We start from the raw sequence: 23,410 nt of genomic DNA, 5'->3' as shown, positions 1-23,410 counted from the left end.
ATAGGATCTTTATCAAACTCTTATTGTTATCTTAAACGACAATTTAGTCTGAATCTGATGAAAGCACATCCCCACCCGAAGTTTAAATCTAATTAAATACGATCCAAAGCCAATCAATATTGTATATAGAATCCAATTAAAATGAGGAAGTCCAAATAGAAGTGGATCAGATACGACACATGACAAGACTAACCTGAAACCAGTTGTTTCTGATATTCTTATCATAAAAGATTGAAAATTGCAAACTCTGAAAGATCTATCACCAAATTGATTCATTACAAGCATCCTTTTGAACACAAGAAATGGTCATAAGACAACTAAGGATCATCTAAAGCTTTGTGCAACAAACAACCGAAAGATCATCTAAGGTTTCGGATACTAAAAACATATTACTACTTACAAATAGAAAATTTATATACTGATATAGGAAAAGAAAGAAAGCAAGCCTTATGCCTAGAATAATAGCGAGCCTTAAACACATGAAAAGTTTAAGGATCAATACCAACATCTGTTTTGAGGCTTCTATAACTAAACCCGCCAAACCTCTTGCTTTCTGAGACATCCACAGCAGAACACATACTAGGCAGAAAACTACTGCTATTATTATTACTACTGCTGTTGCTGCTGCAGTTATTATTGCTTCTCCTCTTCTTTCTCCAGCTCATGCTCAGCAACGATCCTAATGAAGCTGTCTTCACTCGACTAGTTGGTAAACTGGTAGTTTTCCTAGAGACTCCTACATAAGTTTTTGCCTCGAGTTTCTTAGATGTATCACCACAATCTCTCTCAAGCCTACGAAAATACTCAATCTCTCGTCTGACAAGCGATCCAACGGTCCCTCTGGTGCCTATTGCAATAGGAGCTGTTGTGCCCATTTTTTCTTTGATGAGTATGTTTGTTGAGGTACTTGCCTTATATAACATTTTTAAGATAAGTTGTTATTTTCTTATACTAAAAACTTGTGTTTTTAAGAGAGGCTTGGAAATGAAGCACAGTATGATGGATCTCTGAGTCTTTGTCTATTTAGGAGGATTGCTTTGGGATTTAGGCATCTCTAATCTTTTGCTTTATAGAGTTGTATATGTCTGCTTTTTGTAAAGGGGGCAAGCAGCATGATAATTTCTTTTTCATATGATAAGGACTTTGGATTACCATAAATTTCATCATAGCATTATTAAAAGTAAAGCATAAATCAAGGGATATTAAAAATGTTAAAATTTTTAAATATAATCATACAACGCCCCGGAAATTTTAAAAATGTTTGCGATAATTAACAATAGTTGGGTTATAAATTTGTATGAAATGGTGTCTTTTTAACCTTTCTAAAGGTATATGTTAAAAATTCACAAATATCATGATGAGTAGTTTCATATTGATGAATTTCTTTTAAGAGATTACGTCACTAAGTCTTGTTCTATTCACCAAAAAAATAAAATTTATATTAATTAAAAATGTTACGTATGTTTACAAAAATACTAATTTAATGTAACTAGATTTAATGAAATCTATCAATTACGATTTACGAGTAGTCGAGTACTAAGTATTAAAATAAAGAAAGAATCAATCAGCGAAGTTTATAAAATATTACAAGTAATTCATAGAATTTAGTTCTTTTTAATGATTGTACCTTTTTTAAAATCGACTTGTAAAATTCAATACAAAGCCTCTAATTATTTGAAATGTTCAAGAGGAATTTTTTCTTTTTTAAGTTTCATATAATGAATTTATGATCATAGTAATTTAGAACCGAAAGTCACGCATCTTTCATCAAGTTATTCGATCAATCAAGCCTCAGTTAACCAGACAAAGGTACACAATAAATAAAAGTGATTAATTTTTGGTGAATAATTCATAGGGTAAAAGTCAAAGTCAATGATTAGAATGTGTAGTGTATGTGATTTATTATTAAGAAATGTAACAAACGTGATTGGTTTCGAGTGCGTTGGCCCTAAGGCATGGCTTTAATGGTCGGCCTTCTTTAATCTTTCTTCTATTCCTTTTGTTTGCCTATTGTCCAATATCAATAGTGGCAACAAGGTTAGCTATAATTTATTAGGTATTACCTTATGAAGGACCATCATAATTCATAATTGTAATTGATGGTGCACATTCCTAGTGCTCACTCTAATCATTTCCTCACATTTCTTTTTCCGATTGCACGGAGTAGTAAAGTTTTGAAGAGTCATACACAAGACAAAGGTTCGAAATTAGTTTATGATTTGTTGGTGTAGTGACTACTGATATATTTAAAACGAGGGTCAAACTTATTCTAAGAGATGTAAGGAATTCCATCGGTAATAATTTCATTGTAATTACTAACTAGATCTTTTAGAATTTAAAGACATGTTTTGAGCTTTCGAATAGGGAAAAATTCTCATTGATACCACTCTGGAATTTAAAGACATGTTTTGAGCTTTCTAAAACGAGGGTCAAACTTATTCTAAGAGATGTAAGGTATTCCATCGGTAATAATTTCATTGTGACATTTTTTGAGCTTTCTAATATTTCCTTCCTCAATTCTTATTATATACGTCCTCCATTTTTTTTTTATAATTGCAACAGTTTGATTTTCATACTGTTCAAAGCACTACTTTGACTGGCTTTAACGATTTATGGTTAAACAAAAATATAGTCACGTGAAATTTTGTTAAATTCGTCTCAATTTATACTATTTTAGTATCTAATGTATAATTTTTACATATTCACAATTAAAGATATTAGCGATTGAAATAATGTATCGACAGGCGTAAAAAAAAAAAGTGTTGCAAGTAAAAAAAAACAGAGGAAATATACTCCTATGCTATGGAACTATGATGTTATCTGAAAATCAATGAGGCCGTCCTCTTCAAACCTTGTGAGAGGGGTTTGATTTTCACCCCTCGCAAGAACCAACCCCCTTACAATTTCTCCATTGGATCTAAGTTAAATATGGAGAGAGAAAATAAAAAATGTGCAATTCCACTGAGGGCATTAGAAAAGAAGACACTTGTGTATCAATGAGTATAAGAATCCAAAAATGATTTCTCTATAAATTTACACTCATCAACAATTTCCCGAGGTTCCAATGTGATAGACAAAATACACAGTTGACTCCCAAAAGAACAGGGGGTGGGTGGGGTGGGTTGTACAGACTAGCCTAATAATTTATTACTAGTTTCCGACACCCCTGTATTACTTCTATTGCCTTCCCTAATCCCCTTATAATCTTATAAGTAATGACTTTCAGTATAATCACGTTCAAATATTAACATATCTGTGTCAACTAATTAAACAGCTAGGACGTACTTGGTAGATGGCATGAATACCTCAACTTCCGATGTGAAGCAAGCGCATTTTGCAGTGCAGTATGCACATTTACTCCTTCCCGAAAAACTGAATCATATAAATGACATACAAATTGAGACAATTCCTCTTCCTCGTGGTCCCAGAAAGCCTTTGATGTATTTTCTGTGCTTTTCTCAAGGTCACTATCTTCCCAGTCACTGATAGGACTCCCTGGTTCTGCTGGTTCTTCATCTTCTGCTTCATCCTCCCCAAGCTCAAATTTGCCATTCTCCAAATCATCAAAATCGCCTGATCCATGGAATGACGCTAACTGCATTTGAGGAGGTTCACTGGATGGACATATAACAGCCTTTGCACCAGAATCTAGAATGGCCTTAATTAAAGGCTTAACCATCCCGTATCTTCCTGTGCTAATTACAATTCTATCTCTCCAGGCTCCAACCTGAGAGATGACATGGTACATAAAATTAGTCCAGGATGCATAACGTTGAACTTATTCAAGGATATAAAAGTTAAAGAAATCCTATATACGTATTATTTAATATATAATGAACAAGATTTTTTTTTTTTTTTAAAAAAAAGGGTGCTCATGTTAAACGAGGACAGCCTTCCAACAGTAACAAATACTTTGATCTAATACTTCAAGAACTACAGGTTTATCTTATGGATCAGAAAGACACAAAAGTAATTCCAAGTATAGCACAAATAAATCAAAGAATCATATGTACACATACCATCCAGCGGATATCATCAGCCACTAGATGCATGGATGGGACAGTTCTCCGAAACATAAATGCCCCAATTTCACGGTCATCTTCCATAACCTTCATAAAGTAAAAAGCTTGATAAGCTTGCGATTATAGAAGCGACAAATATGCAGCAGTAAGGAAACTAAAAAGCATACCTGGGTTTGGCGTCCTATATACCTATGAACAACACAGCCAATTTGAAAATAAGGCCTATATGCCACCAGGTCAGCTATGGTTGAGATGGAGTTAAGTTTTGACATCTCCTTTCTACCCCGAACAGTTGACAACAAACTAAAACGAACACTCTGTACAAACTTGTCTGCAAGCTCCCCAGGTTCAGCAACCACAAATACATCATTTTGCCAGCTACAAAACATTTTACCAGAGTCAAGCTCTGCTCAAAAGCAAAAAATTTAACATCTAATGCCTATCTACACAAACTGGGACAAGATAGAAGCCATGGAGAAAGCAGAAACTAAAATGTAGCAGGACAAAGACATCGACCTCAAAATTGCACCAGTAGTGTCATTTTGGAGCGCTAAATGAATAATGCCGACTTGTGGTGAATTCTTCAGCTTATTTAACAATGATTGCACAGGCAAGCACAGCTGCCTGGGTCCTGAAGGAGACTTTGGAGGTGACGAAGTTGATCTTGGAGCCTGATGGCCATCCAAGCTCAAAGGAGGAACTAAGTCAATTCGGCCAATCCTCTGAGCAACTTCTGGACTGTACAGTAATGGGCTTGATGGAAAGCTTCCAGTAAACATAGGTGATGCAAATGGTGAGTTAATGGAAGTACCAGTCACAGGCTTAGGAGAATTTGACATTCCTGTTACAGTAGACAATCTTACTCCACTATGGGAACAAAATGTTTCAAGTGATCTTGTATGATGTGTGATTCTTCCAGAATCTGGACTATTAGAAGCCTCCACAAGGAGTACATTCCGCCTCCATCCCAAGGAAGGACTACTATCATCTAGCAATGTAAAAACAACAGAATAAGGTTGAATGTGGTATATACTGAGGCCTTTTAGATTCAGGCCTACAGCGGAATTATATGTGCATGAAGAATGGAGAACCAAAAGAGGAAAAAAAAAGATAAAAATCTGTGTTACCGGCTGAAAAAATTTAATCATAAAATATTAGATTAGTACCATTCTCTGACTTTGATTTTGACAGATTTTGAGATTTCACACCATCTGAAAATCTTTCGTCCTGTTGGTATGGCAATGTTAGCCTCTGACAAACACTTTTGAATGCTTCTGAATTATTTTTGACGTAGTCCTCTGCGGCTGTTTCCAACCTCAGCCAACCAGCAGGGTCGGTTTCGTCCAGCTCCATATCACATCGGTCATCAACTGAGCACACAATTGAAAATTTTCAAAGAGATCCATTTCTCATTATAATCTAAAGAAAATAAGGGGAATGATAAATGTGATGTTAATACAACCACAAACTGCTCAAACAACAACAAAAGTTTCCCACAATATTGTGGACTACAGACAGGAAAGAAACATTGCTGGCAACAATAGGCATATATTGTAAAAGCAAGGCATTCGAGTTCTAACCAGGATTAAAACGAAAGTATTGTATATCAGGAAGCATCGGTAGTAGTGTACTTAAAGCTTCCTCAACTCGTTCCACTGAACATGCACTCTCAATTAACACTGGCACTGTATCCCAAATAAGCCAACCAGCCTTCCGTGCCTGCAAAATTAGACGATTAATAAAATTCTCTTCACCATGTTCCTTTATTACTTGTTTTACTTCTAATTTTATGAGAAATTAAGACTAAGATGATATTGATGCTGAGATCATAGCCTTATTAACCTTTGTTGGAACGGAGCCACATCCAATAGAAACCAAACAATCAATTTTAGTGTCAGGCCACAAAAGTTGAGCTTCCCGTATAGCAAAAATGGTAGGGTTGTTTGCCACTATAGCACCATCTTGCCAGCGATTGACATCTGCTAGGAGACAAGAAAGATCAGAAGGGAGAGAGAAATGGAAAAAACAAAACTAAGTGAAGGAAGGAAATAAACCAGCACACTAAATTACCATCTGAAAAATCATCTAAATAATATGGTGCGGCAGATGAAGCTCTTATAGCTTGCCAGACCTTGTGTTTACAACTCCCAATGAAAGCATTATGTTTATATCCAACTTCTGCATTTGTGTTGTCTCCACCTGACATACTGATTGCTGAGCTTTCAGAAGGTGACAGGTACATCTCCGGAGTTCCAGATGGATACTGAAATATAGTTTTAATGGGTAAAAATAGTGTGCAAACCTTTAATCAACAAACATACACCACATGCAAATTTTACGAATTTTTCCAATTAGACTGATGTGCAAGTGGTAGCAACGTCATGAAAAGCTAAAACAAAAGTTAAAAATAACTAAAAACCTGGTAATTCCGAAATACAAAAGGCTGCGCAGGAACCACGCTAACTAGAGTTGATACAACAAACACTTTAGGTATTCTTTTCACAGCAGAATCTATCAAAAGGTCTCCATCTTCATCATCACACATCTCTTTCAACAATCTCTCAAATTGATCTGCACTGTGCTGCAAGAAACAAGTAATTGTATCTTATTTCCAACACACGATAAAGTTTCAATTTTACATCAACAATAGTAGGAAGTGGGGAAAATAAAAGCAATCTTTACTTTTGCTCCATGTACAGCAACTCTGAACCTCTGAGATGAGCTTTTGTACAATTGATCCAACTTCTCTCTCCAAGTTGCTGCCTCGTTGTCTTTAGAGACAGGTTCAGCAAAAACAAGTTTGCCTGATCAAGCACGCCAGGAAAAAAAAAAAAAAAAAACAAGATTCAAAACCAATATATATGAAATCTAAAGGAAGATAAAGGATAGCATCTATAAGCAGTGCATGCCACTCACCAAGTTTCTTGTATATTTCCTCACACTCATCTAATGTCATTGATTTGATCCCAAGAGCCACAGCTAGCATACCACCAGTTGATGTGCCACATATGAGGTCAAACATTTCATGTATCGGTTTCCCTGTCCCCTTTTCCAATTCTTTCAGGATTTTCACAGTTGCGAGACCTTTCATTCCACCCCCATCCATCGTGAGTATCCGAAGCCCTTGCCTTGCTACTGGTCTCCCCTTTATGGCACGTCGTAGTATCTCATTCTCTCCTGCATCAAATAAGATAAAGATGATCACTACACTAAACCTAAGCAATAGAAGAAGAGTTTTAGGTCTCAGAACAAACCAAGAATTGCCAAGGCACGAGCAGCAGCTTTATTGACCCGTGGCTCAGCTGTGGATGTCAAGCGCATAAGAAGTTCCCGCAGACTTTCGGAAGTAACCATCTTTTTCCGATTCTCCAAACAGAAAGCCAAATTACCAATCACCCACAAAGCTAATCTTTGGACCTAAGATGGGCATTTATAAATTTCATTAAACGCCTTCAGGATGAATCAATTAAACTAACACACTGCTAGAGATTACCTCTGGATTCTTATGGGCACATAAGAATTTCAATGACTTCATTACATCCTTGGAGAATATTTTCTGAGCTACAGCATCAGAAGCAAAAGCAAGGCGTTCCACGACTTGTAGCACAGAAATTAATTCCTTCTCAACAGCAGATCTGAGAACAGCTTCGATAGGTTTCATGATATCACATTTCATTAGAAGCATTGCAACAGATACATCTGCAGCAAGAGATGAAAGGGCAAAGCATGCTTGCTCAACCTACAAACAAAAATCAATAATAGTACTTCAGCTACTATCTAAGAAAGGTAGGAAAGAGAAAATATCACAACTGCCTGACATACCACGTGATGGTTGTCAGTGCTGATCATACTAATGAGCTGCCGGACTGCATTTTCATCTTTACCAACAACAACACGATTATCTTGGTCTTGCATGATTTTTCCTAGTGCAGATGCCAATAGGGGATGCCGGCAAGAAGAAAATCGGAATATAAGGGAGAAAAAGGCACTCAGCTTGTGTCTAGATGCACCAAAATACGACGTTGCCTCTGTCTGTATTCATCAAGTTCCATTTGGAGGAAAAAGTTACAGTCAAACAGCATCAAGTGGAACTTAGTATATAAATCAGCACATATTTCTTTAGTACCTCTATTTGCACATTCACTGATTTCAAATGTTCATCAGCAACAATTCTGACATTGGCAAGAGATAAGTGACGCAGTTTTTGTAGCGGCAAAATTTCAGGAAGGAACTCAAGTGGATTTCCAAACAATCTTAAAACACGCAATTCAGCCACAGCCCTGTCATGAACAGAAAATTAAAATAACATTAGGTCTCTAGCAAAATTTCTTTGTAAGCTTCAACCTAGAAAATAACTAAGGGTTCACATGTTTGAAAGGTAGCAGATGTTGATCACAGAAAAAACAACCTGAAGTCTAGTAATGGACGAATCAGCTTGTTATGTTCCAGTGAAAGCTCCACAAGTCCAACACACTGTCTTAGCTCCACTGTTTCACAGTCCATAAATAAAAGGATAATGAGTAAATAGTAGAAAGTTTCACTACCTAAAAGCTCTCCCACTCTTAAGTTTTTAGCAAGATCATTCCCATGCATGTGAATTAACGAACATAATAGATATAATGCTTGCCTGGAACAGAGACTAGAGCATTATCATCAGCTCTTAGAACTTTCAAGTTTTTGAGTTGACCAACTTCAGGAGGTAGAACTGATAGCTTGTTGTTATTAAGGTATAGCTTCTCAAGTAAAGGAAGTTTTGTCACTTCCACCGGCAACACCTGTTGAATGCACAGAAAAATTGCATCACACAACTGACAAAACTCAGTCATGACCAGTTATTAGAGAATCAAAATCACAAATTACCCAACACGTGAAAGCTATTATAGTTCCAAATACTAACATTTATGTTTCAAGCTCCTTGTTAACCAGTGAAATTGGCGAAGAATCAGATAATGTTAGTGGAAAATATGCATTAACAACCACAGAGTACTAATTATTGGTCTACTCCCTCCCATTTCCAAGCCAGATATCCTAATTGACTTTTTGGAATGTTTCAACAGACGGCCATAATTCTTTAGAAACACTCTGTGTATAGGCAATAGCACATTGTTCCACTGTAACAAATCATAACAAGTCCATCAATGTTATCAACTTGTATGTTTTGTCAATTAGGTCAATTAACTGTAACCATAGCAGATACCCTGTATTATTCTTTGCCTCATAAACAATGCCAGGGCAAAATTACTTACATGTTGACCTCTGAAGGACTTCTGAACTCGCCAGCAGAGATATCCACATAAATAATGGTGTATGTGTCATAGTCTTATGAAAATTCATACATCTATCGACCATCTCATTTGCACCGTCATTATTTATGCTTCCAGAAACTAGATAAATGTTTTCTAAGCTTCAAAATTCCACCTTTCTTCCTGTACCACTGAGAGGTCTCTAAGACTCAAATCAGTTTAGCATAGGCCATCTTTCAGGATAACAACTTTGACACCTACTAGGCTTAAATTAATGTGGGAGGCTTAATTTGATCAATTCAAACGCGATCATATCATATCTTCCATATGCTTATTGCAGGAAATTTAGAACTTACAGTAATTCTATCAAGTTAAAGCCACTGGCAATTCCCCTAATATTACACCTTAGGAAGCATACAAAACATGCATCAGCTTATGTTATTCACACTCTTCCTTTCACCTCAAGTACCCGCGTAAACATTAAACCATAGGTCCGTAACATAAAAAGCATTAAAGGCAAGACCCTATCATCCAATTATCACAAATATTCCAATCAAATTCAAACAATCACAATACCTTATTAACTAACAATTTAACAATCCAACAAAAACTCATTCAATACAAGATAACTAGAAGCATACTTACAGAAATACCACAACCACAAAGACTCAAAGCAGTAACAGTATTCCAATGCTCCGAAAAATTCACACATCCATCACCAAAACCAGTAGCCACCGCTGTCGCGGCAACCTTAGACCGCAACAACCTCGTCAAAACCCCAATGCCATCACTCTGCTGACCAGAACCAGCAGTTTTCCCCATTGTAATCGCTCTCAACGGCTCTCTCCTCCTCACAACCTTCATCTCCACCGCAACTTCGCCATCATTTTCTCTCTCCTCCAATTCAACAACAACCGTATCCTCCGGTGGCGGCATCTCCACCATTAACTTCGACTGCAACCTCAACGCCACCTGATCCTCATCATCTCCTGCTGTCCAATCCATCTCCACCGTTTTCTTCGAGAAATCGCCGCCATTGTCGACCACAACAATCGAATCTCTCTCCGCTTCATCTTCATCATCCTCCGCTTCTTCGCCGAAATGGAGCGTCAAATGGAATGCTTCCGACGGTCTTTTCCATCCTAATCCCCATGACATTTCGCTTTTGATCACAAAAATTTGCTCAAAATTGATGCAAATTCGCCGATTTCCAGAAATTTATCGATAACTTAGGGTTAAGGTAATGCACAAAATTGAGAGAATTTTGGAAAATTCCCCAAATCAATTTGATCGAAAAATAATAATGATGAATGAAAAAATGGGAATTGAATGATGTATTTATAGTAGTTACAACGATAAAGACGAGAGAGAAAGACGTATCAGAAATGTCAAATCGAAGCAACTTTAATTTTATTTTTTATTTTTAAAGGAAAAATTGAAGGTTTTTCAATATTTTCGTGTCTTCTTGAATCTTGACGATGAAGATGATGAGTACTTTTCTTTGTTTTTCAGTTTCTCCCGCTAAAACGACGACGTCGTTGCATCAAAGTCAATGTTTTATTAGAAGACTCTGATTTTATGGGTTTTTTTCCCTCTTGAAAAGGGGTCCATCATACTTCGTATTTTTTTTTAACACAAAGGCCTTGTTTTGCAATTGGTTGTTTTCTGCTAGCGTTGGCTGGTTCACTTAGCTTATTTGTCCAGTTGGAATGTTTCGGCTATTTATAATGACTTTTGAAATTGACTGTTTATATAAGTGTTTGGTAAATTTTATTGGTGGCTATTGGCTGCTTATTAGCTAATTTGTGGGCCACCAAGCCCAAAGCCAACAAAAAAAAGCTACTCATAGCGCTTTTTCATTTTGGCTTAAAAGCCAACTTTTTCGCTGAATGAAAAACCAATTACCAAACACTTTTTTTTTGGTTGTTTGACCACATAAAAAAGCCAAAAACCAAAAGCTAACCAAAAAGCCATTTACCAAACATAGGCAAAGAGAAGATAGATTATATTATTAGGCTAATGCTAAGTTAATTTATATAATGAAAATTGATGCAACAACAAAATAAGCCCTTCACAAGGGCTGAAAATACATCCGCCAAGTACCTACTATTTAGTTGATTCAGTAACCCAAAAACAAAAGGCATCCATAACTTAGAGAAGTTCCTATGTGAGGCAGTACATGAAGCAACCCAAAAATCCATAGCTAAGAACACTTGAAGTTGAAGGCTTAGCAGCAGGCACCTTTGCAAGCTCTGATTCATACATTCTGGAACTAGGTAATGGGTTTTATACCCAACATCCATATCCTTGCCAAACACCGCAAGTTGATTCTTCTCCCTCAAACCTAGATAGAACAGCCGCAACATCACAAACATTCATGATGCGGATTTGGTCCTGAAGCCAGCAGCATATCACCAAGAACCTTAGCATCAGTTTCTATGAGCACCTTCTTTATCCTCAAATCATCCGCAATTTCATAGCATACAGTTCAGCAGCCAAAGCAGGAGAAACCTACATACCAAGAGCCATCTCATCTCCTAATAACAACCCCACCAGAAGAAAAAAAAAGTGATCTATAATTTTAAAACAAATTAAGTGCTTGTTTGGTTGGAAGATATTTCCGTTGGAAATGAAAATTCCTACTAAAATAAGTTGTGTTTGGTTGCCAACTCTCTTAATATTGATTTTTCATTGGTCAAGAATACATTGAAACATCTATAATCTATAACTAATAACTAATACTAAGATAACAACCGCTGACATCATCTTATCTTTAAATTAGACACATGTCATATTGTTATTAAAAATTTTCCCTCCAAAACTATAAATAATGTCATCATTTTATGTTTTTATTTTATTATTAAAATTTTGGTCAACAATACTAAAATAACAACCGCTGACATCATGCTAGACACATGTCAAGTTGTTATTAAAAATTTACCCTCCAAAATTATACATGATGTCATTAATTTATACTTTTATTTTATTTTATTTTATTAAACTTTTGATTAGCTATATTATTATTAGTATCAATTTTCGAAAAATAATCTAAATTATTCAATTTCTCTTCCTTAGATACCCCTTTCATCATTCAATTTTTCTATAACCTCTATTGTATTATTAATGTTTGATTTATTATTTATTTCGGGATTTTTTTGAATTGTGATATGAAAAAAATCAACAAATTTAGAAAATTTTATTTGTTCAAATCGCGCATTGCACGAGACTAATCTAGTTAATATTATGCTAATTCTCTTTCTAATTTATTGCACATATATTATTATTTTATTTTATTGTGTCTAGGAGGGTTGGCAACCCTTAGGGTCACCCAAGCATTTTCCGACAAACATGTTAGATAAGTAGCACGTAATACCCTTAAAAGAGGACAAAAATGTTCGACAAGTAAGTTTGACAATGAAAAAAAGCGTTGATCAGAAGACGAAACTTACCCTCCACATTTTCAAGTTATATTTTTGTTTAATCAAAATAGTTCTAAATAATTTGAGGTTGTATAATTTGAAATTCTAAAGGTTTCTTATGGACTGTTGACAATTTTCATGAATCTTTTAAACAAAACATGCCATTGGTGTAAAGTGTTAATATTGGCATATAGAAAAAGAGCACCACATCATTTTAGACATCTACTTGGATTTGAAAACTTTTGCTTTAATATCATCTTATTACAATCTTTCAATTTGTCAAATTTTTTTTTTAATGCAAGTTTACTAGATCCAAAGTAATAAGACTTCTAAGAGAGAAGAAAACTTCGAAAGTAAATTTTAGTTTAGTTTTTTTTTTTTTAAAGGTAAAATGAAGGCACGCCTTAAGACCTTAAGAAAAGATCCTCTCGAAGTGTATTCTCCCACAATGTCCCACCTGAAAGTCAAAATACTAACTCACTCAATCTCCCTTCCAAAAGATAATTGGAAAGAGTGATGGCGTTATTTATGACATATTTGCATTAAACGATTGACCTAACCCATTATATGGAGTACTTTATACCAAATTATCAGCCAGTCAACCACTTAAAAATTAATGCAAGGGTCAATCCAAACAACCACCAAATCAAGATGCCTTAATTCTAGTTTAGTTGAACATTCTACAAGATCATTAAAAGACAAAATAATCATTAAGCTTAAAAAGATGCAATAAACCATCTTTAATAATAATATCCTTCGTACATGAGCAGAACAAAGTCAACAATTTTTGTACATTTTTATAACAGCATTATAGGCAATGTAAGCTAAGTTATATTCTGTACTATATCAGATTAATAATTGAGCATTTGAAGTAGAACATCTGAACTCATACTTCAAATATGAAACATTTTATTCCCTCTTGATACCACCTTTCCTTACAGAATACTCTGCGCACGTAAACTCGTTACCATTAATACACAATGTTACCTCTCCTATATTCCTATCAAATACTGCTCCTTTAGTTTGTTCACTTATGTTCGGTCAGCTTTGTTAGATTAATTAGTTCGTATGGTGCAGAATTATGTCAACAAGAAGACAAATAAATGTATAGTACTGTTCGCCAAACGCCAAAGAAATGGCAAACGCAATTCATTGTTGCTAGTCGGAGTCCTAACAACCTGCCAGGGATTAAGATAACCACTCTAGGATGTTTTTTTCAATCCTGATAAATCTGCTTCATTGTTGAGGGCAAAGCTAGTATATTACAAAAATAAGGAACATAGAGTTTGGGAAAATACTAATAAGCCATACCTAATGTAGTTGCAACACATCAATCATTGTAAGCTAAACTCTTTTCTACCAGATCAAACAAATCTTTCAATTTACTTGCAACTTGTTCCTCGACAAATGAATAACCAACCGCGGTCCTTGCTAGCTGGAACATTTCCTTCTTCCCAAGACCTTTCACAGATAAAAGAGATAAGATAATGGAAACAAGCAGCAATAACCGGGTTAGTTGAATAAACTCCTAGGTTTAGTGTGCTTGTATACTAAGAAAAGAAATCCTACCAAAAGCAGTAGCAGCAATGGCGTATTCTTTAGATAAACTAGTAGAGAACACCCCAGTGTCATCAGTGCATAGAATAAGTGGATGATTTGTATTGTATAAATCAGCTGTCAAACAAACAAATGCATCATGTTCTCAAAGAGCTTATGTTCACTGAAATAGTAGACTAGTTCCATAAGATTTAACTAGAAAGGAACCGAACCAAAATGATGAACATCGATGGAGGAAATTGTATTAGTTCGGATGTTAGATGTCAAACATATTTCAACCTGCAAAATTGAAAATTATGCTCAACAATAATCCAGTTTTGCCCATTTACCTCATTAATAGGCATAAAGAAACAGAGAAAAGCCAGAGTTTATCTAATATGCACCCTCCATCTGGAATATTCAAGTAATGGGTTAAGATTGGAAGTCATAAAACAACACTACTTAAATGGTGGGAGAACATACAAAAACACACAACTATTATGAAGATCATTTTTGTGAGATCATGTCAAATCCCCTGATCATTAATCTAGAGAATGCCACAGCTAATTCCTGACAGAGGGAGTAGTATGGTGGCAGTTTACTTAGCGATAAATAGTAAAAAGGACAGAGCATCAAACATTGGGAGGGGATGATACTACACAGCTGGGCATAACCAACCTGAAACATAAATAAACTAACCAGCCAAAGATTGTTGCAAGGGTGGATTTCTGGGTGATGTGAGAGCCTAGCCCAGAGGCCCACACCACAAATGACTCCCCTGACCATGAGGTTAGGTTACGTTGAGCCTCCAAGCACAAAGGTGATGTAAAAATATGTTAGAACTATAAAGGCATCATCCTTAGATAATGATATGTATTCATAGCTCGGTTTCACAAAGATTTTAAAATAAGGCACTTGGCATAAATTACTAACTATTTAGGGATAGTGACTTTTAATTCTATAATTCATATAAGGGCACAAACCGGGATCTTGGAAATTTTTAATTTTCTCCATGCATCCTCTTCCAAGCAGCAAGCGTGACCAATCCTCTCAGGAAGAAAGTCCAGCATTGCATGTATTTCCTCCTGATTAGGGACCTAGACAACACTACGTTTAAAGACAAATCAGAGAAATTCCAAATTAGCTAAAATGAAGACAACAATAAAAGGGACTTGCACTAAGGACATATGGCAAAATTCCAATATACCTCTCCACAATGCAGAGTAACACGAAGACCTTGTTCTCTGGCAAATCTCAAAGCTGGCAAAAATGTTATCCTACAACAAAATTCAAACATGCCCCCATGCATAACACTTTCAAATGGAGTGAAGCACATTGATTGTGTAACTGTATGGAAAAATGTTTTAGCATATACCATTCTCCCACTTTAGGATTCCCGGATAGATCAATACCTACCACTCCAAGATCTTTCATTTCCAATGCCAGCTTGACCTAAAATCATTTTTGCAAGTTGTCACATTCCATGAGTATAAGTATAAACTTTCTAATTTTCTTTGCTCAGAGAACCATCAAAAAACAAAGCTAAACCTCATGAAAAAGCAAGATACTTACAGTTTCCATTGCAGCTGCAAGTGTCTCACGACGATCAATGCTGAGGAGAAGCCTAACATATATCTTTGTCCTAGAAATGCCGACACAGTCATCAATCATTTGACCTGACTTCCCATTTTCCTCCAATCCAACTTCAGTAGAACCAAAATCAATGTCTAAGACATCAACTTTTCTTAAACCCTCAATCACAGCTTCCATGTAAGAACGTTTGGACATTCCTCGAGAATCATTCCTCTACATTCCCAGTCAATAAGCCAAGTTACTTTTATTTTAGTTAAACTTAACTCAAATCTTCATATTGGACAAAATTAGCCAACAAACTTGGCTTTAGTACCTTAGGGGTGGTTCTCAATTCCAAATAGACAACATTCTCAGCAGCAAAATCTTCAACAACCTACAAAGGTAAGATAAAATATAAGGACTAACAAGTTTATATCCTAACAAAGTTCTAACCTATCAAGATACCTCGGTATTTCTAAGTATTGACAGCAACAATCCCAAGTTTACGTAACCTTCCTAATATAATCCCAACTTCAAATAACTCCACTAAACTCCCCCCGTTTAAATTTCCTCCTCCTAACATACTATAGTTGGAATAATCAGTCATCTCAATCACCTGATTGTGGTTCAACTTCAACTTAGGCTAAAACAACAAAAAATAACAAAAATCAAAGCCAATCTACCAAAATAATAGGGTTGGCAACAAGAACCAAGAATCAAACTTCCTACATTTGCTTCTATCTTTCGCTACGGGTTCTTGCAAACCCATTTTCATCATGTCTCCCTTTATCCAAGTCAAGTTAGGCTAATGTTGAGAAAAATTCTACCTAAAACATGCTAAAGTTCAATTCGTGAAAAGGACAATCAAACTAATATTGAGAAATCATATCTATATTTTTTGTTTCCCTAACATCAATGTGATCAAACTACCATGGGCATGGATTATAGCTAATTCAACGAAATCGAAGCGGAAAAAGATCCAAAATTACACCAAGAAAAAGGAAAATCCATCATACTTCTTTGGTGATTCTGGTGACAGTAGCATGATCAGTGGTAAGAATGTGAATCAAATCAAACAGCTTGAACACTTCAGTCAAAGATCTATCATCTGCATAACATAATCATAACAACTTACAACCCACCAAAAATCATGGCAATTCAAAACTATCTTCAAAAACAACAATCATACATACTTTTGAGGATAACATGCTCAACTTCAGAAAAAACAATAATTCCTTTTTCTCCCAAGTCTTTAGCAAGTTCTCTGTAATTCAACTCAAATTTGGTCAGAATTTCACACAATTCAAATGCCAGAAGATGAAAATGCAAGAAATTCAAACTGGGTATTAGAATTATGCTACAAAAATTGATTAGAGAAGAAGAAAATGAAATTAAAAAGAGGGTTTTGAGAAAATTATACAGTAGAGTGGAATTTCGGACAGAACCATTGAGATGGGCATGGAGCTCGACTTTAGGCATGGATTCCCACCAATCCATCATCTCCATTTTCACTGATTTACGAATTATTGCAGAATTGAAGCAGTCCTATTTGGTGTGGGACTGTTTCTACAAATAAATTCTGAATCGAGAAGAAAATTACAGATTTTTTTTTTTTTTTTTTTTTTTTATGTATTAAGAAGGTTGCACATGTGAACACATGCATTGACATAGGAAAATATTTACCTTATTTTATGATTTACAATATTTACCTTATTTTATGCTTTCCTTAAATAATACCACAAAAAGATCCAATTATCAAAGTATAACTGTTTTTTGAATAAATTTCCACTTTAATGTCCACAAAAATGTGTAGAAAAAAATTCTTTTTTTAATCGATTCAGCGATTTTTAAAATTGAGTTACTTCAAGTTGCAATTTTCATACTTCAATTAGCGGTTTTCATTTTTTTTTCATATTTCAATTAACGGTTTCTGCTTTAATTTTATTTCTTTTAAGAAATTCTAGAGAGTTAGCTACAAGAAGTTCTTCAATTCATCTAGAATTTTCTATAATTTCAATAATTACATCTTACTACTTTAAATAATGCTACGTATATATATACCAACTCAAATAATAAAAACTCAAAATTAAGGCATAAAAAAAATCAACAAACACTATTTAAAAAAAAAAATCTACAAACAAAAAATAAAAACAAATTGGACATAATGATAATACTCCGAGATTGATACCACTCAAAAAAAAGGATAAAATCGAACTAATTAAGATTGATAATTCTCCAAATTAAACAATAACAAAGCTAAAAAAACAGAACAGTGATATTTACACTAACAATTTTCAATTATAACAATAACAATCACAATATAATAATAATAAAAAAAAAATCTCGCGATTCGAGTTTGACTAAAGTCTTGGCTTGAAATAACCCTACCTGATTATCTATTGATTCGAACAATTGCTAGCTATGCCTACCTTAATTAGCACCCTTTAAAAAAAAAAAAAAAAAACAACAACAATTATCACGTAAATTGAGAAAAACAATTAATAGGTGGAGAGTGGGCCCCACTAACGTGATTGAAATAAAAAGCGTAACTCCGTTAATTGCAAGGTCACTATAGAGTTACTAGTTACGAAAGGGTTATAATGTGTAACTTCTAAAAGGAGGGGCAAAATGCAATATTAGAGGGTCACTAGAATTCTTTTTTATTTTTATTTTTAATGATTTGATTTTTGGCTTTGAATAAATATGACGCATACTCCCTTCGTATTTCAATTAGTGCTATGCGGTAGGGGTGAGCATGGGTCGGGTACCCGTACCGTTAACATTATCGGTTCGGGTACCCAATAACCAATAACACTAAAAATGATATCGATTAACCGAACCGATAAGTTCGGGTACCTGAACTTCGAACTTCTGCTACGCGGATTTTCAGATCAGTTATCGGGTACCCAATATGATATCCAATAATGAAAATTTAGACTTTATAATTTAGTTATTATGATATCATTCAACACTAATTAACAATAATACCACATGATCATGACTAAATTACTAATAATAATACTAATCATTTAAATTATGAAGTGATTATGAAGTAAAGTAAGAGTTTAGATTTTGGATAAATAGATTTAAGTAGGAAAAAAAAAATTGCTTATCGGATCGAATCGAGTAACCGTTAATTTTAAAATGATACCTGATAACCGTACTCGATAACAAATTATCGGATCGGGTAAGGGTAGACTTTATATGGGGTGCGGTGGTCAATTCGCACACTTTAGTAAGGGTAGACTCGTCATTTAGTCGGTGTTTTAGGTGTAATCTGTCGGTTGTTGGACTAGAATTTTGGTCTCATATGTAATTTGATTATGACTTTGTCAAATTTGATTATTACACAAATAATTTGGTAATTCGATTATGCATCATGGTGTTGTTCACCGGCAATCGATTTGGATCTGTGAATATATATCTTTTGTCCCTTTTTTCTTCTCCTGTTGTGAGATCTCCAAATCAGACAATAATCTGCAGCGGTGCAGCTTTGCTATGAGTTGTTGTTCATCTAATATTGTCACCAAGTTGTTAATGACTGAAAATAGTTCTTCAATAGCGAAGACAAATTATCAATGTTGAACTTAACAACAGTCAGTGTTATTTCTTGGTTTGTGTGTAAGGAAATCGGCTTCTGATATGGTGGAGATCTAAGTGATATGGCGGAAAGGGAAATCGGCTTTCGATATGGTGGAGAAGAGTACAGCGAGAGGAGAAAGGAGAAAGGAACAGGGTTGTATGAAAGCTCGTATGTTCCAGAATGAAGAACAAAAACGGAATTTCAAAAACGTTAGGAAGCATCTAGTTAAGTGTCACATCAACAATATCCAGAAATAACATTAAAATATTTCAGAAAGTGCTCATAATTGCGAAAATGCCACCATATTAACATGTTTCGTTAATATTGCATATTAACTGGGCACAGCTCGTTGTGAGAGCATTGGCCTGAATCGCTAGATTTTAAAATTAGGGTTTTTTTTTTTTTAAAAAAAAAAGCAAAGTAGGGTGGATAGTTTTTCGTATTGATAAAAATTGCATAGTCTACTTTTGACAAAAAAAAAAATTTCACTACAAAAGTTTGACCAGTCAAACAAAGAAATGCAAAGCGTACAGAATATGGAACTCTGTTTCTAGTTTTAAAGTAGGGATATTAATGAACTGAATCGAGCTCAGGGTTGCTAGGGCTCAGCTTGGCACACTTTGATTATCCTCAAGCCTATACTTCATAAACGTTTTGAATATTCCATTTTGAATTTTTTAACATTATTGTACACATATCTACTACTTGTACTAATTTGAGTAAGATGTTATAATAATATGTAAAATAAAATTATTAAAAGGTATTTAGAGCTTTTTCACAAACTTTTTGAGTTGAGCTTAGTTCTGCTCAGTCTCTTAAAATTTTGGAGCTACACAGCTAGGCTCATTAACATTCTTATTCAAGATTTTATTTTGATTGTAGTTTGTATGATTTTGGTTTTTGCTTCATACAAAGTAATAGATATCACAAAGTGGTTAATATTGTCATAGATAAAATTTAATTACAATAGTAGAAATTCATCTGAGTTAGTCAATTAACCAACTCTTGCTCAATCTTAGCTAGGAAAACAATGGTAGCTTGATTCCTAAGAATACATAAATAAATAGAATTTCCTAAAGAAAAAAGAGACTGATTGTTTGGAAAATACATACCACAAATATACATATAGGAAAAAATTGTTCTAAGCAGAAATGATTTATGAATTTCTTCCATTCTCATAAAATCAAATTTAAGTACACAACAGAGCTTTTAACATAACATGATGATCATAACTTAACAACATATTAGTGATAAATACAATAGTACATGCTGCTAGGTAGCAACTCATGACTACTTAATTGTCTACGAAGTTACACATGCTCCTAATTATGCCATGATTACCAGTTAACACTCCTGCATATGAGAGCTTTAAAAAAGCAGAACCAAATTCTTGAAAGAAATCATCGGCATTAGATGCAAATTGTTCCACAATCCCTGCAGTTCGAGTGTTTAGGGGCAACTCTGCATCAATCCTTAGCACACCTCGACGCTGCAGGGAGTTCTTGTAGTACAAATTGTCAAACATAAATGCTGAAGGATCATTAAGCACAAAACTTATATTTTGAGAAAAGGGTATGTTTTCAGGACAGCTGAATTTCAAGAGTGCTTCAAATCTAGGATCCATGTAGCTCCCTCTCGCGTCAGATGGCCTATACAAACGATCCATGATGTTTAAGCAATGTGTGACTCCTAAAGTATGTGACCCTGCAACCATAAATTTGTGGTTTACTTTATGTTAAAATGATCAAAGAAATGTTGAATGATAAAGTATTATATACTTGAAACGCAAAATGAAACATGTTAAAGCACACTTTTTCAATTTCTTGAGGATAACATAGCTAGTATTTTTCAAGTTTTGTTATGCAATGTGTCAGCTTGATCTGTCAATAATATATGACATAGCCTTAGGCAACCCGTCTCACTGGCCATACACTAGTAGAGAGCCAGATTATGGTGAAAAAAGTTAACCGAAAAATGAAAGTACCCATAATGGCAACTGCTTCCCGAGTAGTCATCCCAAGCTTGGCAAAAAGGCTTAGAGCGTCATCAACTCCAAAATCAGGTGAAGGGAGGGAAGCATCAGCGGCTTCAGAACTTGAAGCCGAGATTGAGTCTCTCCTACCTAAAGGAACTATTATTCTTGGACCCCCAGAAATAGCCACTGCCTCTCTCGCAGCCAACACTATAATGTCAGCACAGGAGACTTGTCCTGGACATTCTTCTTCAATCCTTGACTTTATTTGATTAATTGATTCCCTCTTTCTAATCCCAAAGTTCTTTTTTGCCCCCAGCTCTGGTGGCTCTAAGGAGGCCGAGTTTGACACATCGATTAGAATTGATGCATCACAACCCTGACAAAGAAAAATGTTACTGTTAGAAAAACTCATACCAAGATGCATCATGCATGAAAACTTGCTAGTAACAACGTGTACTAAGTACTAACAGGCCAGTGTAACTTGCCAACCTTGCATTGTACCATTACCATGATACACTATTAAATTTATTAACTATAAACCACAATAAGAAAACTTTTAGGAGGTATCATATGTAAGAACCAATAACTTCGACAAGCAGAAAGATTGTGCTGAAATATATTCTTAAAAGTAGAACAAAGAAAAACAGTACTTAACAGCTAGTTGATTAAGTACAACAATTTGAAAGACAGACGAGTACAAAGCTAAGTATGAACTTGTTACAGAATTCGAGGGAAGCCAGGAAGTGTTAGAGAAAGAGTACCTGAACTTGGCAGTCATGGAACATCAGCCTTAGGAGAGCCGCAGCAGAAGTAGGATCACTGGTAAATACAGGAACAAGAGTAGCTCTGACAATGTCCTCAAGTTGAGAGCAAGTTTTGTTATAAAAATCATAGGAAAGACCTTTAGGAATAGAATTGTTAGCACTAGCTGAATAAACAAGAATAATGAGAAAAAATGATAAAGTAAGTGTACTTGTAATTGTAATTCTACCCATGTTATTCCTAATATTAGTCCAAATTTTTAGGAGGGAATGTTGGACTAGTAGTTAGGAAGTAGATATGAGGTTAGGGGGTGTATTTATAACCCCAGAAAAGTGGAAAAAAATAAAGGGGTTGGCTTTGATTAACAAATGGGATGACATTATTTTACCTTTTTGTTTGAATTATTACACTTGTTCTAAGTTAAAACATAAAACTAGTGATAATTATCTTGCTTATCTGGTTAAGGTTCACTTCACTTTCTTTCTCCATGTCTTAAAACTCGAGTAACAAAATCAAAGAAGACTGATAATCAAGGTTATAGAACAACTACGAGCTATCTTAACTACAGGTTTACATTAAGCTTATAGAACTTCTACATACTATCTTATTTTGTTTGCATTGCAACCTGTTTAAGATGGGAGTGGAGTTGTTGTTTGTACATCAATGCAGATTATGATAGTAAGTGTTTCGGGTGAAAACAATGGGACCTTGCCGAAGGTCCGATGAAGTGGTAAAGACTAGATTCGATCCAAGAAATGTTGGGCCGAAGGTTTCCTGCACAGTAAACACACGTAAACTAGCCTCGGGGGTGTTGCCGAGGAAGGCCCCTCCGATGCTAAAGTCAGTACAGTGCGTAGAGAGAGAACACTATGCAAGAGAATTAATTGCTTGAGGCTTTGCTTGAATGAAATGTACAAATGTAATATTGATGGCTTTTATACCTCTGCATACATGGAGAAGTTGGGCCTTAGCCCAATTGGCTTGCCTAAAGGACTGATCTTTGACTTTAGCACAATTGGAGAGATGAACCTTGACCTTGGGCTTTTAATTGGATCATTTAATGCCTAAGCCCAATTGGACTAAATTGGACCCAAACAACTTGCCCCCCAGACCCGATTTGGAAGGATGACGGGTCGGGTTTGATTTAATCAGAAAAGGAGGGAAGTGAATGATTTAATTAATCCAAAAATTTGAATTTAAACCGTAATTAAACCGTAATTAATGAGATAACAACAGTTAAGGCGGATAATTGTGGAAGTTGGACGGATAATGGGCGGTTTAATCGCAAGGTCGTGTGT

At 35.2% G+C, this 23,410-nt stretch overlaps 4 protein-coding genes across 9 annotated transcripts; all 4 read right to left on the bottom strand.

The window, feature by feature from the left end:
- Positions 1-189: 189 nt before the first annotated feature.
- Positions 190-1,101, bottom strand: LOC110687342. Its single transcript, XM_021863983.1, has one exon. The coding sequence runs from the start codon at positions 921-923 to the stop codon at positions 489-491; it is 435 nt and encodes a 144-aa protein (XP_021719675.1). The 5' UTR covers positions 924-1,101; the 3' UTR covers positions 190-488.
- Positions 1,102-2,991: 1,890 nt separating this feature from the next.
- LOC110687341 (phospholipase A I-like) lies at positions 2,992-10,827 on the bottom strand. Its single transcript, XM_021863982.1, has 18 exons — positions 9,911-10,827; positions 8,650-8,797; positions 8,431-8,509; positions 8,149-8,302; positions 7,845-8,054; positions 7,516-7,761; positions 7,277-7,439; positions 6,939-7,199; positions 6,705-6,826; positions 6,442-6,603; positions 6,093-6,285; positions 5,865-6,001; positions 5,603-5,741; positions 5,189-5,392; positions 4,539-5,010; positions 4,190-4,400; positions 4,020-4,109; positions 2,992-3,727 (listed from the first exon to the last, which is right to left on the bottom strand). Exons 1-18 carry the CDS (start codon positions 10,421-10,423, stop codon positions 3,275-3,277), a joined length of 3,957 nt encoding a protein of 1,318 aa, XP_021719674.1. The 5' UTR covers positions 10,424-10,827; the 3' UTR covers positions 2,992-3,274.
- Positions 10,828-13,872: 3,045 nt separating this feature from the next.
- Positions 13,873-17,596, bottom strand: LOC110687340 (adenosine deaminase-like protein). 6 transcript variants are annotated; one of them, XM_021863979.1, is made up of 11 exons: positions 17,213-17,584; positions 16,986-17,056; positions 16,809-16,900; positions 16,127-16,186; positions 15,793-16,026; positions 15,596-15,672; positions 15,428-15,497; positions 15,204-15,317; positions 14,454-14,520; positions 14,254-14,358; positions 13,873-14,145 (listed from the first exon to the last, which is right to left on the bottom strand). In XM_021863979.1, exons 1-11 carry the CDS (start codon positions 17,296-17,298, stop codon positions 14,015-14,017), a joined length of 1,107 nt encoding a protein of 368 aa, XP_021719671.1. In that variant the 5' UTR covers positions 17,299-17,584; the 3' UTR covers positions 13,873-14,014. The 6 variants fall into 6 exon arrangements, 3 of the variants coding, with proteins under 3 accessions (XP_021719671.1, XP_021719673.1, XP_021719672.1); XR_002504427.1 differs by lacking the exon at positions 13,873-14,145 and adding an exon at positions 14,899-15,026 and having other exon boundaries at positions 14,262-14,358; positions 17,213-17,595; XR_002504428.1 differs by lacking the exon at positions 13,873-14,145 and adding an exon at positions 14,920-15,026 and having other exon boundaries at positions 14,262-14,358; positions 17,213-17,594.
- A 2,951-nt stretch (positions 17,597-20,547) lies between these two features.
- On the bottom strand, positions 20,548-22,418 carry LOC110687084 (peroxidase 29-like). Its single transcript, XM_021863711.1, has 3 exons — positions 22,112-22,418; positions 21,360-21,726; positions 20,548-21,079 (listed from the first exon to the last, which is right to left on the bottom strand). The coding sequence occupies exons 1-3, from the start codon at positions 22,343-22,345 to the stop codon at positions 20,670-20,672; spliced, it is 1,011 nt and encodes a 336-aa protein (XP_021719403.1). The 5' UTR covers positions 22,346-22,418; the 3' UTR covers positions 20,548-20,669.
- Between the last annotated feature and the right edge of the window lie 992 nt (positions 22,419-23,410).

This window comes from Chenopodium quinoa, unplaced genomic scaffold, assembly GCF_001683475.1.
Source record: "Chenopodium quinoa cultivar QQ74 unplaced genomic scaffold, ASM168347v1, whole genome shotgun sequence".
Lineage (NCBI taxonomy): Eukaryota > Viridiplantae > Streptophyta > Magnoliopsida > Caryophyllales > Amaranthaceae > Chenopodium > Chenopodium quinoa.
Note: the sequence above shows the minus strand (reverse complement) of the source record. Positions and strands in the feature narration are given on the sequence as shown.

Excerpts from the sequence above, each read along its gene's own strand:
- LOC110687342 (XM_021863983.1), bottom strand. The coding sequence starts at position 923 with ATGTTATATAAGGCAAGTACCTCAACAAACATACTCATCAAAGAAAAA.
- LOC110687341 (XM_021863982.1), bottom strand. The coding sequence starts at position 10,423 with ATGTCATGGGGATTAGGATGGAAAAGACCGTCGGAAGCATTCCATTTG. Across the intron at positions 4,401-4,538 it reads ACTACTGGTGCAATTTTGAG|CTGGCAAAATGATGTATTTG; the intron begins GTCGATGTCTTT and ends AATGTTTTGTAG. Across the intron at positions 4,110-4,189 it reads ATATAGGACGCCAAACCCAG|GTTATGGAAGATGACCGTGA; the intron begins GTATGCTTTTTA and ends TACTTTATGAAG.
- LOC110687340 (XM_021863979.1), bottom strand. The coding sequence starts at position 17,298 with ATGGAGATGATGGATTGGTGGGAATCCATGCCTAAAGTCGAGCTCCAT. Across the intron at positions 16,901-16,985 it reads TGAGCATGTTATCCTCAAAA|ATGATAGATCTTTGACTGAA; the intron begins GTATGTATGATT and ends TATGTTATGCAG. Across the intron at positions 16,027-16,126 it reads AATTGAGAACCACCCCTAAG|AGGAATGATTCTCGAGGAAT; the intron begins GTACTAAAGCCA and ends CTGGGAATGTAG.
- LOC110687084 (XM_021863711.1), bottom strand. The coding sequence starts at position 22,345 with ATGGGTAGAATTACAATTACAAGTACACTTACTTTATCATTTTTTCTC. Across the intron at positions 21,727-22,111 it reads TCCATGACTGCCAAGTTCAG|GGTTGTGATGCATCAATTCT; the intron begins GTACTCTTTCTC and ends TTTCTTTGTCAG. Across the intron at positions 21,080-21,359 it reads GGAAGCAGTTGCCATTATGG|GGTCACATACTTTAGGAGTC; the intron begins GTACTTTCATTT and ends TTATGGTTGCAG.